Raw genomic sequence first — 18062 nt, 5'->3', positions numbered from 1 at the left:
TCCCTAGGCGCCAATAATGGGGCAGAGAATTCTGACCAGCATATACAGCAAAGCACTCTGACTCTGGGTAACCTAATTGTTTTCTGGTCTCAAGCCCCTCACCACTGCTCACTTATATCAAGTCTTTGCTTTCAATACACTATCAGCTGTTTTGTGTACAGTGGGTTGACCATTCACTGGGTCCTGTTCAGCTCACAAAGGCTCTGGTCCTTTTTTTTTGGTGGTTTGGTCATGAGAGACCAACACCTGAGCAGTCTGATTTTCTTTCTGACTGTGGCTTTCCAACAGGGCAGCTGCTTCAAGAAGAATACATGTAAGAAATCACTAGCAGAAAGAATGAAGTGAGAACACTCAGGAGAACAGATGGAGACCCCACAGTCAGTGCTGCACGTGTTAAGTGACTGCTAAACTAGAAGCAAAGTCTGGAGAGGTGACTCTCCATATATCAGCATGTATTTCCTTAGATTTGATAGTTGGGACATAGTTTCAAATAGTTTTTTACAGTCTACAAGAAAAATTGTTTCATCTACAATTGCTTAATTGCCACCCTTCCTTAGAGGCATGTGGTTTTAGTTCTGTCACTCAGAACTCCTGGTGCCCTTCTTCATGGGGTCCCTCTGCCAGCTGTGCAGGCAGCACTGTCAAGCTGAGTTTGGTGATTATTTGGATCACGGCTGCCGCAGTGAGGTAAATAGTTCAGTCACTGCTGTGGAGAAATACTGTAAGTTAGGAGGGAGGAAAAAATCAATGTTTATAAAATGGGGCCAAATCATTAGGAAGAGGGAAATTTTATTATCATCCTTCTAAAAGGAGTAATAAAAATAAACCATCCAAACTATTAAATAAAGGTCTTTTAAATATGAGCTCCTGCCCTAGGAAGAGTCTAGCACATCCTTTCAGAGAAAGCAGCCATGGGGATTTGCACAGAATGTCAGGCTATTTATGACCTTTTCATTCATTTTCTCCTCTCACTTTTGCCAACATGATTTCAGAATTGTCCTGTAGAACGCTTTCCTTTTGGTAGTTTTTCCTTTGGCCATCACCACAAACACTAATGCTGAATTGTACCACTATGTACAACTGTGTATTACTTTGTAAAAAGTACTCTGTACTTTTTTTTTTTTTTAAATGAACAAGTCACAGGCTGTCGTCTCGGACAGAATGCACATCTTCCCTTCTTAAATCACTGATATGGCCAAGAGTAGCACCTTGGGAGGTGCTGCTAGGGGAAAAAGGTTTCCTGTGACTTACTCAGACTTTGAATTGTTCAGCGACCACTGACCTGGCCAGACCCTTCCAGAAGGATGGAAGCTGAACTGTCCCTAGAGCTGTAAGAGGCGGATTTTCTTTTTAAAAAAATTTTATCTTCCTCTTACTTGCTTGCCAACCCTGGACCATGATCTCCTGTTGGTTGGGAGGGATTTGGGGCTTTGGGAATGGCTGGGAATTGCTTTCTGAAAGATAAAATATAGGCCCCAAAAAGTGGTCTTGGCACACACATGGAGTTGGAAATAAGCAGTTAAAAAAAAAAGACCATTAAAATGGTAAATAGGTTTCAACAGATGGCTTCTGAACAGCAGTGAGAAGTCCAGGCAAGGACTCTGGGGTTAAATCTCATATTTTGGTCACCTGGGACTAGTTTATTATTCCAGAAAAACAAGTATCCATAAAGTTGACAGTTCCCTCCCTCTTCTAAAGTAGAGTCCTTGAAGGTCACCTGCTCAGTGGCCAGCTGATGGGTGGCTGCCTGCAGATAGTGACTTAGGGAATTGAAAGTCACTTTCTCAACACCTGTCACATCAGGGCTTAAAGCTCACCCAGGCTGGAGGAATATGATAACCAAGAAACTATATTACCGGTGGGCCAGGACTTTTATACTCAGTATGTGTGCTGGCTTTTTAAAAAAAATCATTTTAACATTTAATGCTTCTCAATTAAAGTGATTTCCTGGAGTGGATGCCAAGCTTCGTTTAGAATGCGCATTAACCACTTTCTGGATCGGTAGTTAAAGGCACTGAGGGATTTAAACAGCAATCCACAAGTCTGTTCAGTCAAGGTTTGGCGGAATAAAGCAGATTATAAACAATAATATATGTCTTTTGCTTCTTTTTTTGGAAGGGTTCCAAACTCACAAACGGAGCTAAAGTGCTATAAACATATCCAGGACTAAGCTTTGGGCTCCACAAATGTACTCCGTGAAAGCCATGGGCACTGGTGGTGCCACTTTTTATCCTGTGTGTGTGCGTGAGCATGTCCTTTAAAAGAGCTTTTTATTACACAAAGTGTCCATCAACTGAACTTACCTTCTAAATATGAAAATGGAAACCAGAATTGCAACACAAGGGACAGGAAAAATAAATCCTGGCCTCAGTGAGGATGATGAATTTGTTGCTGCTGCCCAGGGTAGCCCAGGGAAAGACACCTCTCTGCTCCTCAGTGCCTGCATAGCCCCATTTCAGCCACCGCAGCTAGTGGGTTTAGGTTCAAGGGGTCATTTTTCCACCGAGAAGAGACCTCCCCACCCAGATGCTTGGAGCTCCACACAAGACAGACTGGGGTTTCCTGTCTGGTGTTAACCTCAGTGTTCTGTCACTAACTCACGCTCATTCCTTCTACGATATGCAGGAAGCAAATCAGTGAGAAAGAGTCTGTCCTGAGTACAAACAAGAATATACCTGACCTGGATTTTAGGGCCAGGAAGTTGTGTACTGCTGGAGGAAGGAATATGCCTCAGAAGGGATTCCAATAAGTGCCTCCCAAAAGAAGAGTAAAAAATGTAAAATAATTTCACTTATTTTGCAATTGTGCCAGGGAAAAGTGATATAACAAAGCAGGGAAAAAAACCTGAAGAATTCAAATTATACAAATTATCTCTACTTTTACAATTATTCTGAGGTTCCATTAAGATGCTTGTGTATAAAAGTAAAAATGCAGGCTGATTATCTCCAATTAAAAACTCAAAATCATCCAGGCTCAGTGGCTCAGCCTATAATCCCAGCACTTTGGGAGGCTGAGGTGAGTGAACTGCCTCAGCCCGCGGGTTCGTGACCTGTCTGGGCAACTTGGCGAGACCTCATCTCTACAATAAGTCAAAAATTAGCTGGGTATGGTAGCGCGCGCCTGTAGTTCCAGATACTTGGAAGGCTGAGGCGGAAGTATCGCCAGAGCCCAGCTGGTCGAGGCTGCGGTGGCCGGGAGCAGCCACTGCACTCCAGTCTGGGTGACAGAGTGAGACTCCAACTCAAAAAAAAAAAAACAAAAACAAAAATTCAAAATCTGAAATGCTCTAAAATCCAAAAGAATTTTCAGGGCAGGCATGACAGTTAAAGAAAATGCTCACTGGAGGACTTTGGATTTTTGGATTTGGGATGCTCAACTGGTAAGTATATGATGTGTATATCCCCAAATCTGAAAAAGATCAGAAATTGGAAACACTTCTGGTCCCAATCATTTCGAGTAAGTGATACCCTACTTGTATGATTCCTATAACTTACCCAGTGGTCAACACAAAGAGCATGGCAGGAATATCCCAAGGATAAGTAAATAAGGATTAGGTTCACAGCTTCACCTGCCCCATCCTTTAGTGTAATGCCAATTAATGCATATTTGAAAAACTGATCATACTTGGCACATAGTAAATGTTAGCTGGTAAGTATAATAAGGAAACATACTGTTTTCTTAAGTCTGGTAATCACTATACTTGAATCCAAAATCTCGCTGGTGAGGGAATTGTTGAGGGTTATTCAAATAGCTAAAGATGCTGAAGCAACCATTTGTATACCTAATCCTGAATTGCAACCCCCACATCCTTAAAATAATAAAAATAAAAAAGATGCTCAAGTAAAGCTCCAATCATATCATAATCATCTTGCAAATTGCATGATTGCAAATGACTGGATTCAGGTCTTCCTATGTTATAAAGAGAAAGCCCAGTGTGTTTATATCAAATCTACAAGAGGTCCACCAATGCACCTCTGTGTGCAGCTGTTTTGTTGCTGGTTTTTTTTTTTGAGTTGGAGTCTCACTGTGTCACCCAGACTGGAGTGCAGTGGCACACTCACGGCCAGGCCACTGCAGCCTTGACCTGCTGGGTTCAGGTGATCCTTCCGCCTCAGCCTTCCAAGTAGTGCTTTGGTTTTTGTTTTGCTCATTCTCATCACATAGTTCATGGAAAACTTTTGGACTTGGTGTAAAAAGCTTGGATAATCACCCTGACTGTGAATACATATGATCTTGTATGCTGAAATACTTTATATCTAATAAAGTCTACATTAAAAAGGACATTTTACGGTTTCTACTTTTATGACCTTAGACAATTTTTCTGAGTTTCAATTTCTACATTTGCAAAATAGGAACAAATACAAATTATTTCTACTTTTACAATTATTCTGAGGTTCCATTAAGATGCTTATGTACAAAGTCCTATACAAAAGGTGTAATTGCTATTATTTCATTGAAGCGAGGATATCATTTATTGTAAGACAGGTTAGTTTATATGTATCACTATGAAAAAAATGCTGTCAATTCAACTATGACATGCTACTGCTTATAAAAGAAATCCAATTTTGGATATGTTAAAATGAGAAAAAAGTTATGAAAACATTTGATCCAAATCACCTTAGACTTGGGATATGAAATTCACTCATACATATCTATATTCAATATTTTTATTACTAAATTGTAGCCTGATGGGTTACATACCTATTCTATGGTAAACATTTATGAAGGGGATTTTTTAGGGGCTTGACGTTTGATAAAAGCCTTCATGTTCAATGGAAGCATATATTTGTCTGGACACTAAACTCTCCTGCAACCCATGCTCCGCTCTGCCACAGTAACATGTGTGGTCATTAATCTCAGATGCTGGTGTACATGGAATAATAACCACAGCCAAGTAGCTAAACCTGGCAGGAAGCTAAGAAACACCTATTTAATGGAAAGGTTCACTGGATTATAGCAACCTTTTAGCTGGAAAAGCTGAAACATTAAAAAAAAAAGGTACACTAGACACAATTCCAGATATGATATGTTGGTTGTTACCCTTCTACCTGACAAGCATAAGCGATAACACAATGTGGTCAGTTGGCTGACTTCTTACGTCTTTATTAGAGACATAGTTATAATAGGTTTAAAAGAGGTCATTTCCAATAGGTAATTCATGACTTTCTAAGAGACTTTTCAAGATATCTCATGCAGTATCTTCAGACATCATATAGTTAATTCTAAATATCCATAATAATGGGAAAAGGAAATAGCCTGGGCCTTCAGCAGTGCCTTAGAGTGTGGGGAAAGGATCCAGAGATGATTATATGATAGTAAGGGTTTGAAAATTCAGATACTGATAACATAAAAACAGAAATTTTAGAAAGTGATTTTAGAATGCACTTGGCAACGTTGATAGCTGTTTTTAAGTAATAACTTGGAAACATTTAAAATAAAATTAATAACGAGTTATATTCTTTGCTTTACAACCATTCATGTAGTTTTAGATGTGGCAAAATAGGCAATACAAAACAAAACCTGTCTAAGAAATACCAAGTTCAAATTGCAGATGAGAGACGAAAAAAGGAGTTCCTGGATACCTTTTTACTCAGATAAATATCCTGTAAATTTGAAATGAACACTTGTTGATTTGCTAATGACTTAAAAATGCACAAGATAATATCAATTAAAAACTGCATGCAAGACCTTGGTTACTTTACTATAATGAATATATAATGTTTCTTAAAACACAGTCAGTGAATGTGGAACATAAGAAAGTCCAGCTAGGCTGTAGTGTACTAGAACAGTGGTGACAGAACAGATAGTGAAGAAAATGTGCAACCAGAATTACAGTAACATTTCAGAATGTACTCACAGGCATGTCACTTCTACAGAGAGGAAATTATTTCGAAAGTGACTAGTTTTGGTCAATGGTTTTGGTTTATATCTCAGAAAATAAGAAGTCAGGTAGAAAAATCACAAATAAATAGCATTGATATGCCTCATTTCTTGATCCAGAAGGACAAGTTAGCTCATGCTAGTGAAAACTTTGTCACTGTTGAGGGTTCTGTGAAGCAATTTTATTACTCATCATCTTAATAATAGTAACTTTTCTTCAAAATATTACCTTTCAAGTGGTTATCTTTGCATCTCAACTCATTTCTGATTTTATTTCTCTTCGTTTGGCAGCTATCTATATAATAAGAAGCAGCTTTCCTTATATAATAAGAGACATCAGGGAATTCAGCAAATGGAGTTCTTGGGGCTTAACAAGGAAGAAAGTCGGGAGCCAGTTTTAAGAGTGGCATACTCAGGCCGGGCATGGTGGCTCACTCCTATAATCCCAACTCTTTGGGAGGCCAAGGTTGAGTCCACGGGTTCGAGACCAGTCTGGGCAACTTGGCGAGACCTCATCTCTACAATAAATCAAAAAATGAACCAGGCATGGTGACACATGCCTGTAGTTCCAGCTACTTGGAAGGATGAGGCAGAAAGATCATCTGAGCCCAGCTGGCCGACAGAGTGAGATTCCAACTTAAAAAAAAAAAAAGAGTGGCATACTCGTCCACACTTTAGATTAAAAAACAGCATACTTGAGTATATTTTTAATTAAAAAACAGAAGCTTTTCTGGTGTCCAGTAATAACTTCAACAAAAGCATAGTAGATAGACTCAAACAGGCCTAAGAGTTCAAGCCCCGAGCTTTTTTTTACAGACCTCTGCAACACATGAAAAGTTATAGCCAATTAAAAGAGTCCTAAAGAAATTCCTTTCCTTTGTTGTGAAATTGAGTTTAAAGAATCCTGACCTAACCCCATGAATCCCCCAGAATCTGCTTCAATCCTAGAGTGAGATTGCTGGATATTATTCTAAAATGTCCCAAGGTTTTGAGATTATCAGTAAATTTGGGTGTTCTGTGACAAAAATCTGCCCTTTTTCTCTTTGGCTTTCTTTTCCTTACCATCTCTTTCTTTTGTATCTTTCAGTTTCCTCTGCTAAGAGAATGGACATTTTAGCTACCTATTCAGACCAGCTGAACAAAATGTTACAAAATTACTTGATGCATACCATACTGGGCCCTCATGGACCTTTCCCTAATTGTCAGCATAGTGCTTGTGGGTCACATTTTGCTTCTGTGTGTTTTTTAAAAGAGCAGCCATGTTTAGCGTTGTGAAATATGATCTGTCTCCTCCTCTCCCTATCCTCTAAAGCAGTGATAAATTTCAGAGCATGCTCAGCAGAATTGGATTATATTATGCACAGTACACATGTTCACACCAAAACTGTACTCCCAGAATGGATGCAAGTCGAATGAATTGCTGAGACGTCAAAATCCCAGTTCCTCAGAATTGATTTTATTAGCCAATACATACCAAAGATAGGTGGTAAAAGGAGGATTATTTTTGCAGTTTTCTTTCATAGTTATGCTATCATGGACTGTGGTTTTCCAGTCTTCTGATTAAGCCTTGCCAGCCGTGTGCCGCTGCAGCACCAAAGACACAGCTTTGCAGCCCGTCACCTCCTCTGGCAGGCAGCCGTCCTGGTCTCGGAGCATGGGGTCAGCACCAGACTGGAGCAGCAGCTCCACGATATCCAAAAACTCACAGGCAGCAGCTGAAAGGAAACCAACAGGAAAGCAAGGTGACCACAAGACAGAGAAACAAGTACTTCAGCAGCAAAAGAAAGTGCTCGGCAACCAGGGAGACTGGGCCACAGGCCAGGCTCTCACGGTGGCCCGGCGACCTGTAGATGGGGACCGTGGCACTACGCTAGATTTTAAGGCCTGGGAAAATCAAATGTACCTTTCTGGTTGCCTAGAAACACACAAACAAATATATTTCTTAAAACTGAGGGTTTTGGACTCTATTCTTTAAGAACAGGATGGAGTGAAGGAATTAAAAAATACAGTGTTTATGTATTGATTTTACTGTGATCTTTACTTCAGAATAATGACAGGAATGCAGGATATGGCAAAAGGCTAAAAGTTTTGTAAAGTCAGACAATATTTGAATTGGCGTCTCACTTTGTCTCCCAGGCTGGAGTGCAGTGGCATGAACACAGCTCACTGCAGCCTCAATCTCCTGGGCTTAGGCGATCCTTTTTCCTCAACCTCCCAAGTAGCTGGGACTACATGTGTGTGTCACCATGCCCAACTAATTTTTGAATTTTTTGTAGAGACAAGTTCTCACTATGTTGCCTAGGCTGGTCTCAAACTCTTGGGCTCAAGCAATCCTCCTGCCTAGGCCTCCCAAAATGCTGGGATTGAACTTAATTTTTCCTCTTTATTTCAATAGCTTTAGGGGTACATATAGTTTTTGGTCTGGGCTTTAAGTGTGCCGCCACCCCCACCTGTGCACACTGTACACGAGAGGCGATCTTGTGTCCCTCTACCCATTTCCCTTCTGAGTCTCCATGTCCATGATACCATTCTCTGTCTTTGTGGATCCTTAGTTTAGCTTCCACTTATAAGTGAAAACACGTGGTGTTTGGGTTTCTGTTCCTGAGTTATGAACTTCAAAATTGTAAATGAAAAACTTAAAGCTGGCCTACTAGTAAGACTATCCCTCTAGGGCACGGGTCACCAATCCCCAGACCACAGACCCGTACCAGTCCACGCACGGCCCATCATGAACCTGCAGCACAGCAGGAAGTAAGTGAGCGTTGAGTGGAGCTCTGCCTTCTGTCAGATCAGCAGTGGCATTAGATTCTCACAGGGTTGTGAACATTACTATGAACTGCACATGCTAGGGAAGTAGGTTGCATGCTCTTTATGAGAATATAATGCCTGATGATTGACCCCCACCCCTCCAGACCCCCCACGAAAAAACTGTCTTTCACAAAACAGATCCCTGATGCCAAAAAGGCGAGGATCACTGCTCTAGGGAACTTTTAAAAAATATTAAATGGCACCAATGGGTGTCACTGGTAAGTCCAAGGCATAGGGAGGAGAAAAAGAACCCATAGATATTAAAACTTATTCTAAAGATTGTATGGTCTTGCCTCACGACGGACAAACATACCAAAGTGTGAGAACAGAGAGCTCTCTTCCTGGGTACACACATGAAAACCTGATTCATGACAAAACTAGCACTGCAGACCCCTGAGGAAACACAGACTCGTTCATAAGACAGTGCTGAGACAACTGAGCAAAAGGCAAAATAGACATTTCGCACAGACAAAACACAAATGGCAATAAACATGGGAAAAGACGAGCCATATTATTCACCAAGGAAATGAAAAGCAAATCCGGAGAACCCATTTCACACCCACTAGCTTGGCGGAAACTAAGGGCTTCGACGGTGCCCAGCACTGAGATGGGCTGTGGCAGGGAAGCGCCCTTCAGACTTTGGAGCGTGTGCAATGGTGTGCAGCTATCTAGGCAGAACTCTGGAATTACAGACCCTCAGACCCAACAATTCTACCTGGAGTTATATGCTCTATGGAAGCTTTTGCATGTGTCCGCTAGGAGATATTTACAATAATTTACATGGCAGGACTGTTCATAATGGACCTCATATGTAAATAACCCAAATGTTCATGAATAGTAGCATGTCAAAATAAAATATCATTTACTTGTACAGTGAAATCCCATACAACCTGGAAAATGAATGAACTCTAGCTGCTCACACCAAGGGTTTATGTCCAAAACATAACGTTGAAGGGAAAAACGCAAGTGAGAAGACTATAGAGCATATGACTCTATTTGAACACAACTTTAAAAATCGACAAAACTAAACACTCTTGTTTAGACATACAAATGTGTAGTGAAACTATAAAGGAAAGCATTCATACAAAATTAGGGGCAGTGGTGATCTCGGGGACTTGCTAGGGAGCCACATGTTTGGGGAGGCATGCATGGGGGCTTCAAATCTATTGGTGATGTTCTATTTCTTAAGCTAGGTGGTAGATACATTTTTTTGTTTTGTCATTCTGTTGCCCAGACTGGAGAGCAATGGCATGATCATGGCAATCGTAACCTCGACCTGCTGGGCTCAGGTGATCCTTCTGCCTCAGCCTTCCAAGTAGATGGGACTACAGGCTTGCAGTACCACAGTCGGCTAATTTTTTAAAAATTTATTGTAGAGATGAGGAATCACCATGTTGTCCAGGCTGGTTTCAAACTCCTGGGCTCAGGCAATCCTCTCACCTCAGCCTCCCAAAGTACTGGGATTACAGACATGAGCCGCTGTGCCTGGCCCCCATTTTTAAAAGTTATATCTTAAAATGTTTATACACACTTTAAATGCTTTTTTTTGTAGTGCAATTATTACCCAACAAAAAGCTAAAAACATAGAGAAAGGGTATGGAGCTTGATTCATGGCCATTTTACTGAGCACATACTGTACTAGTCCTAACAAGAATAAAGGTACAATTTCTGCTCTTGAGAATATATTATAAATACGCAAATCACCAACTCTAACACCAAAGGAAGAATAAGTACTGTGTCAGAGATGGACACACTGCAAAGCCGGGGGGGAAGAGGTGAGGAGAAAATGGAAGAATCAGGAAAAATACCACAGATAGGGGGTGTATAAGCTGAGCTCTGAAGGATAGAGTTTTGCCAGGTACTCTGAGAAGGAAAGGCACCGCAGAGTGAGAAAATACCACTAGCAGACGTATAGCAGGGAATTCTGAGAACTGCCTGCTGGCTCAGGAAAGTAATAAAAAGTTGAAACTACAGGGGTTAGATTGAAGTCAAATTATGTAAGGCCTTGAATGCCATACTAAGAAGTTTGGGTTTCACATGTGATTCACAGGCATTTATGAGGAAGAGAGTGGCATAATTTGTCTGCTAGGATGACAATTCTATAAAGAATAATTTAGAGAGCTTAGAAATGTTTGGCAGGTAGACTAACTGGTATAATTTATCTGTTTTTCTAGTTTGCGTTTTCTGTTTTCTATCCAAAAAATCTTTGCCTACCCAAGATCACAACAATTTTCTTCTAGTTTCTTTGTAATTTTAGCTGTTACACACATGTCTAAGATCCTACATCTCCAGTTAATTTTGAGTAGGGCATGAGGAAACGATTGAGGTTCACTCCGTCCATCTGCATACGGAGGTCTAGTTGTCCCAGCTTCACACGTTGAGAATACTTTCCTCGTATCCAGCAATTATCTTGGTTTCCTCATCAAAAACCCACTAGCCTTTCGTGACAATCTATTTCTAGGTTATCTATCATGTGTCCTTGAGCTACACATCAGTCCTTATACCAACACCACATTATGTTGCTTTCTGTAGCTTCATAGTAAGTCTTGAAATCAGTGTGGGTCCTCCAACTTTGTTCTTTTTCAAAGTTGCTTCGGTTATTCTGGCTGTTTGGCTTTTCCAAATACATTTTAGAATCAGCTTGTAAAATTTTACAAAATATCCTGCCAGAATTTTAACTGGGATCATGTTGAATCTACAGATTAATTTGGGTAGAATGGATAGCCTCACAGTAGTAAGTCTTTTGATCCATCAAGTATCACTCTCCATTTACTTAGGTTTTCTTTAACTTCTACCACAGTGTTTAGGAATTCTCAGAACACAAATCTTATACTGATTTGTTTGCTGTATCACCAAAAATTTCACATTTTTTGAGGCCACTGTAAGAAGCATTTTTAAAAATTTCAATTTCCAATCAGTTCACTTCGAGTATAAAGAAAAACAATTGATAATTGTATACTGACCTTGTGTTTTCAAATTTCAATTTCCAATTGTCCGTTACTAGTACGTAGGAATACTGTTATGTATTGATTTTGTATCCTATGAACTTGCTGAACTCACTTACTAGTTCTAGTAGGGTTTTTTCTTTTAAGCAGGTTCTCATTCTGTCACCCAGGCTGGAGAGCAGTGGCATGATTCCAGTTCACTGCAGTCTCAACCTTTTGGGTTCAGGTGATCATTCTACCTCAGCCACCCGAGTAGCTGGGACTACAGGTGCATGCCACCATGCCTGGCTATTTTTTTTTGTACCGATGAGGTCTTGCTATGTTGCCTAGGCTGGTCTTGAGTTCCTGGGCTCAAGCAATCTTCCTGTCTCAGTCTCCCAAAGTGCTGGGATTACAGGCATGAGCCACTGTGCCTGGTCACCTCTAGTAGTTTTGGTTTTTTTAAAATAGATTCTCAGGGTCTTCCACATAGGTAGACACATCATCTACAAATAAAGGAAGTTTTATTTCTCCTTTTAAAATCTATATACCTTTCATTTCTTTTCCTTGCTTTAATAAAGTGACTAAGAACTTTAAGTACAATGTTGAATTAAAGTGGAGATAATGGATACCTTTGCCTTGTTACCAGTCTTAGAGGGAAAAGCATTCAGCCTATTATCATCAAGAAAGACATTTTCTCAGGTTGAGGAAGTTCCCTACTACTTGCTGTGAGGTTTTGTTATTGTGGTTTTAATTATGAAGGGAGGTTGAATTTTGTCAACAGCCTTTCCTATATGTATTGAAATGATTACATGTTTTATTTTTGGTTGATTGATACTATAAAATACAATGATTTTCAATTGTCAAACCAACCTTGCATTCTTAGGATAAACACACTTTGAACATGATTTATTATCCTTTTCGTTTTACTGGGTTCAATTTACTAACATCTTATTAAAGATTTTTATATCTTTGTTCATAAAGAATATTGGCTTGTAGTTGTCTTTTCCTCTAAGGTCTTTGTCAGGTTTTGGTATCAGAGTAATGCTGGCCTCATAGAATGAGTTGGGCAGTTTCCTCCCCTTCTATTTTCTGCAAGAGTTTTGTGTGTAGAATTGATATTATTTCTTCCTTAAACATTCAGCAGATTTTACTACTAAAATGGAGCCTGGAGATTTTGTTGTAGGAAAGTTTTTACCGAGAAATTCAATATCTTTAATAGATATAGGGCTATTCAGATTTTCTTTTCTTGTTTGTTTTTTGAGATGGGGCCTCACTATGTTGCCCAGACTAGAGCGTGGTTGCTATTCACAGGCATGACAACAGTGCACACAGCCTTGAGCTCCTGGCCTCAAAGAATCCTCCCACCTCAGCCTCCTATGCAGCTGGGACTAGAAACGTGTGATTCCATTTCTTTCTTGAGAGAACTTTGGGTAGCTTGTATCTTTCAAGAAAGTTGTCCATTTCATCTACCTAACTCATTGGGACAAAATTGTTCATACTGTTTCCTTATTGGTTTTACAATATCTTTGGGATATGTATTGATATATCCTTTTCATTTTTGTTTCTTCACTCTCGCTCTCTCTTTTTTTGTATTGGTCTGGTTAGAGGACTATAAGTCTTCTTAATCTTTACAAAGCACTAGGTTTTGATTTCACTAGTTTTCTCACTGATTTGCCACGTCAATGATTTCTGCTCTGATCTTTATTATTTTCTTCCTGTGCTTACTTTGGGTTTAATTTGTTCTTCTTTTCCTTTTTTTTTAGGTAGAAGCCTGGATCATTGTCCTTTCTTCTTTTCTAATAAAAGCATTTACTTTGTCTTCAAGCACTGCATTAGCTGAATCCCACAAATTTTGATGAGAATGTTTTCATTTTCATTCAGTGCAAAATATTTACACAGGCATACTTTATTTTATTGTACTTTGTTTTAGAGTACTTTGCAGACATTGGGTTTCTTGCAAATTGAAGGTTTGTGGTAATCTTACGTTGCGTAAGTCTATTGGTGCCATTTTCCCAATAGCATGTGTTCACTTGGGTGTCTGTGTCACATTGTGATGATACAATACTTCAGACTTTTTCATTATTATTATATCTGCTATGGGGATCTGTGATCAGTGATCTTTGATGTCACTATTGTAATTGTTTTTGGGTCACCATCAACTGTGCTTATATAAAATGGCAAACTTAATCGATCGGTGCTCTGACTGCTCCACTGACCAGTTGTTCCCCAGTCTCTCCCCGTCTCCTTGGGTATCCCTATTCTCTGAGACATAACAATATTGAAATTAGGCCAATTAATTACCCTACAATGGCCTCCAGGTGTCCAAGTAAAAGGACACCACACATCTCTCATTTTCAATCGTAAGCTAGAAATGATTACACAGTGAGGAAGGCATGTCAAAACTTAGGCCAAATCTAGGCCCCTGTACCAGTTAACCAGCCTGTAAATGCAAAGAAAAAGTTCTTGAAGGAAATTAAAGTGCTACTCTAGCAAACACACAAATGATAAGAAAGTGAAACAGCCTTATTGTTGATATGAAAAAAGTTTGAGTGATCTGGGTAGAAAATCAACCAGTCACAATATTCCCTTAAATCAAAGCCTAATGTGCTAATTTAGCAGCTGCCACAGTTATCTAGAAGATCTAGCTAAGATTATGGATGAAGGTGGCTACACTAAACAACAGATCCTCAGTGTAGATCAATCAGCCTTCTATTGGAAGAAGACACTATCTAAGACCTTCATAACCACAAGAAGGCAGTGCCTGGCTTCAAAGCTTCAAAAGATAGGTTGACTCTCTTGTTAGGGGCTCATGTAGCAGATGACTTTAAATTGAAGCCAGTACTCACTGGTCATTCTGAAAATCCTAAGGCCCTTAAGAATTATGCTAAGTCTACTCTTCCTGTGCTTTTGAAATGGAACAGCAAAGTCTGTATGACAGCACAAGTGTTTAAAGCATGGTTTACTGAATATTTTAAGCACACTGTTGAGACTTGCTGCTCAGAAAAAGATTCCTTTCAAAATATTACTGCTCACTGACAATGTGCCTGGTCACCCAAGAGCTCTGATGGTGATGTACAAGATTAATATTGCTTTCATGCCTCCTAACAAAACATCCATCCTACAGTCCGTGGATCAATGAATAATTTCAACTTTCAAGTCTTACTATTTAAGAAATACACCTCGTAAGACTATAGCTGCCATAGGTAATGATTACTCTGATGGACAGGTAAATTGAAAACTTTCTGGAAAGGATCCACCATTTTAGATGCTACTAAGAACATTTGTGATTCATAGGAGGTCAAAATATCCACACTAACAAGAGCTTGAAAGAAGTTGACTCTAGACCTCAAGAATGACTTTGAGGGGTTCAAGACTTCAGTGGCAGTAGAAAACACAGATGTGGTAGAAATAGCAAGAATACCAGAATTAGAAGTGGAGCCTGAATATATGACTAAATATCAAGTTTTAACCCCATGATAAAACTTGAACTGATGAGGACTTGCTTCTCATAAACAGACAGAGAAAGTGATTTCTTGAAATGGAATCTACTCACGGTGAGGATGCTGTGAACACTGTTTTTAGACTACAACATAACATGATAAAGCAGCAGCAGGGTTCAAAAGGATTGACTCCAATTTTGAACGAAGTTCTACTGTGGATAGAACCCTATCAAACAGCACTGACTGCTACAGACAAATCTTTCTTAAAAGGAAGATTCAATCAATAAAGCAAACTTCATTGTTGTCTTATTTTAAAACATTGCCACAGTCACCCAATCTTCAGTAACCATCACCCTGACTGGTCAGCAGCTATCAACATTGAGGCAAGACCCTCCGCCAGCAAAAAGATTATGATTTGCTAAGGCTCAGATGATCATTAGCAGTTTTTAGCAATATAATTTAATTCTGTGGTAGTCAGAGAGCAAACTTTGTATGCTTTCTATAATTTTACATCTGTTCAGGTTGGTTTTATGGCCAAGAATATGGTCTAGTTTATAGAGCACAGTTAATGTGTACTTGAGACAATGTGCGTTATTAGGTGGAGTGTTCCATAGATGTCAATTAAAATCAAGTTGGTTCATAGTCTTGTTCAAGTTGTTCAAGTCTTCCATATCCTTGCTGAATTTTCATGTACTTGTTCTATCAATTACTGATTTGTTGCTTGGCAATGGGTTGTTTTTCCCTTGCTTTTTTTTTTTTTGTCTCATAATTTTTAACTGAATGGAAAACAGTAGAAGCTAAATAATACTATTTACACCCAGAAATGAGAATGTATCGTCTTCTGTCACATCATTGGTGTGGGTGTTAGGTCTAGCCAGTAGCTGTAGTGGGTTTGGGTTTGTTGTTGCCATAGATGAGTCCAGTGTGTCCCAGTCTTCAAATTCCTCCAGCAATAGGCTGCTGCTCCTCATGCTTAGGTGCTAGAAGGTTTTTTCACTACTGTTCCACTCTCAGCTTTCAGCAGTCTCTGCATGTCTATACCACAGAGGGAGTTTCTTTCTATACTCTGACCAACCTCCATCAGTAGATTACTAGGGCTGGGTTCATGGTGAGGTGAGATAGAGTTCTTGGTCCTTCAGGGCTGGTCTCAGTCTTAGGCAGGACCTCAGGGGTGGTGACTTTTCAGTGCTCCTGTGTTCCTGCACACTCTCCCTCAATGTCAGCCACACTCTGAGGTGTGTGTGTGTGTGTGTGTGTGTGTGTGTGTGTGTGTGTGTGAGAGAGAGAGAGAGAGAGAGAGAAACATTGTGTATATGTGTGTGGTGGGGCAACGTCTTAAGTGGGAGAGAGTTTCCTGACCTGCCACAAGTGGTGGGAATCTGCTTTGGATCAGTGCAAGGTCCTGAGCCCAGGGGTTCCCTACCCCTCCCCAGAGGCAGGTTTTGCTTTTAGTCTCACTCCAAGAGCAAGATATCTGCCTGGGCCCAAAAACAGGAAGAGAGGAGGATTGGATTTTCAGCTCCCATTCTACGGCTTGAAGAATTGGCTTTGTGTAAATAAGAGTGCAGAACCGTAAGACATGGCAACTGTAGTTAATAACAATGTACTATATTCTTGAAAATCATTGAGAGTAAATTTTAAGTGTTCTCACCACAAAAAATGATATGGGAGGTAATGCATATATTAATTAGCTCAATTTAGCCATTTCATAATGTATAATTTCAAAACATAATGTTATATACAATATATACAAACTTTATGTCCAGAAATTAGTTACTTAAAAAAAGAAAAAGAAAAGGTCCAGGGAAGTGAGAGGGTTTCATGCCTGAGTGCCACAAAAGAGGCTGTCTTTCTTCTCAGTTTCTCTCATGAGCACCCAGCTGATGAAAAAGAACATAGGTGAGGACTCCTTTTGGGCCTGGAGCTCCCAGTTAATCGAAAATGTCATGCTAGCTCACGTTAAGAATTTGTTAATTTTAGCTGTTTTTTTTCCCTAACCACTTTAATGGTAGCTGTCTCTTCTCAGGGTGTTCTGCCAATGGTGAAATGGCTTGTGTGTCTTGCAGGGGACTATCACTCAATGAAATTCAGCTTATTTGGCTGCCATACAGCCTCTGCTCTCTGGTGTGTCCACAAGAAGGTATGATTTTGTAAACTGTCCATCTTTTTCTGTTAGGGTGAGAACACAATTCTCTTGCAGTTTTCTCCACCTTAAGGGGAAGCATAACTCCCCAGGTGTTTGGTTTTAAATGATTTAGTGGTGATATTTCTCCTTTTGCTCTCTGTGGTACTTAGGTAAAGATTAAGTAGTTTCTCTGGTTCTCTTGACATCTTCTCTCCCTGGGTGGATGCTTTCAGCTCAGGGCTTCCTGGCTCTGTGCTGTGAAGTGGGCATAGAACTGACAGCCAAAACCATGTTGTGATGGGTTAGGTACTTGGGACAGCTTTTGTGATCTTTTATGTTACTAATCCTGACAAACTGAGGCAACAGACTCTTATCCATAACCTCATGAGCTCAGGGGTGGTTCTGAGTGAACCCAAGTGGAGGGCAGAAATTTTTCTGAGCTACAATCAGACTGTCTGGGAACCTGATGTCTGCCCTCAATGGTGTGGGACTTCAGAAGGCTGCCAGAGTATAAATGTTAATTAATATTTGATGAACGAGGAATAGGAGAAAAGCAGAGAAAAGCAAGGACTACCTTTTCCAATCCAGAGGTCACTGTTATTTGGCTGGGATCATAGTTCTGGATAGTTCCTGAGACTCAAGAGCTATTCTGCATCTTGAGGGATGCCCCAGACAGAAAGGCGGAGACAGACTTTTTTTTTACGAAGGCCCAGGATTTGACGGAAAAGTGTTTAGGATCATAAAACCTCTTTGAGAATGTAAAATTACCAAAATTACTTTAATCAACATTTTAAATTTCTGAAAGGTTTATCATGAATCACTGTACATCAAATTAGATAAAAATGGAAGACAGTCTCTTATAAAGCAGAACAAAGTTAAAGA

General features: G+C 39.9%; 1 protein-coding gene across 2 annotated transcripts in view; it reads right to left on the bottom strand.

The window, feature by feature from the left end:
• Positions 1-7314: 7314 nt before the first annotated feature.
• ACBD6 (acyl-CoA binding domain containing 6) overlaps positions 7315-18062 on the bottom strand; it is a 206533-nt gene continuing 195785 nt past the window's right edge. For both annotated transcript variants that reach the window (XM_008066240.1, XM_008066241.1), the window contains one exon: positions 7315-7595. In XM_008066240.1, the coding sequence (XP_008064431.1) occupies positions 7441-7595 (155 nt within the window). In that variant the 3' untranslated portion in view covers positions 7315-7440. The remainder of the gene's footprint in view (positions 7596-18062) is intronic.

Source organism: Carlito syrichta, unplaced genomic scaffold (genome assembly GCF_000164805.1).
Source record: "Carlito syrichta isolate Samal-C Ts95f unplaced genomic scaffold, Tarsius_syrichta-2.0.1 Scaffold308869, whole genome shotgun sequence".
NCBI lineage: Eukaryota > Metazoa > Chordata > Mammalia > Primates > Tarsiidae > Carlito > Carlito syrichta.
Note: the sequence above shows the minus strand (reverse complement) of the source record. Positions and strands in the feature narration are given on the sequence as shown.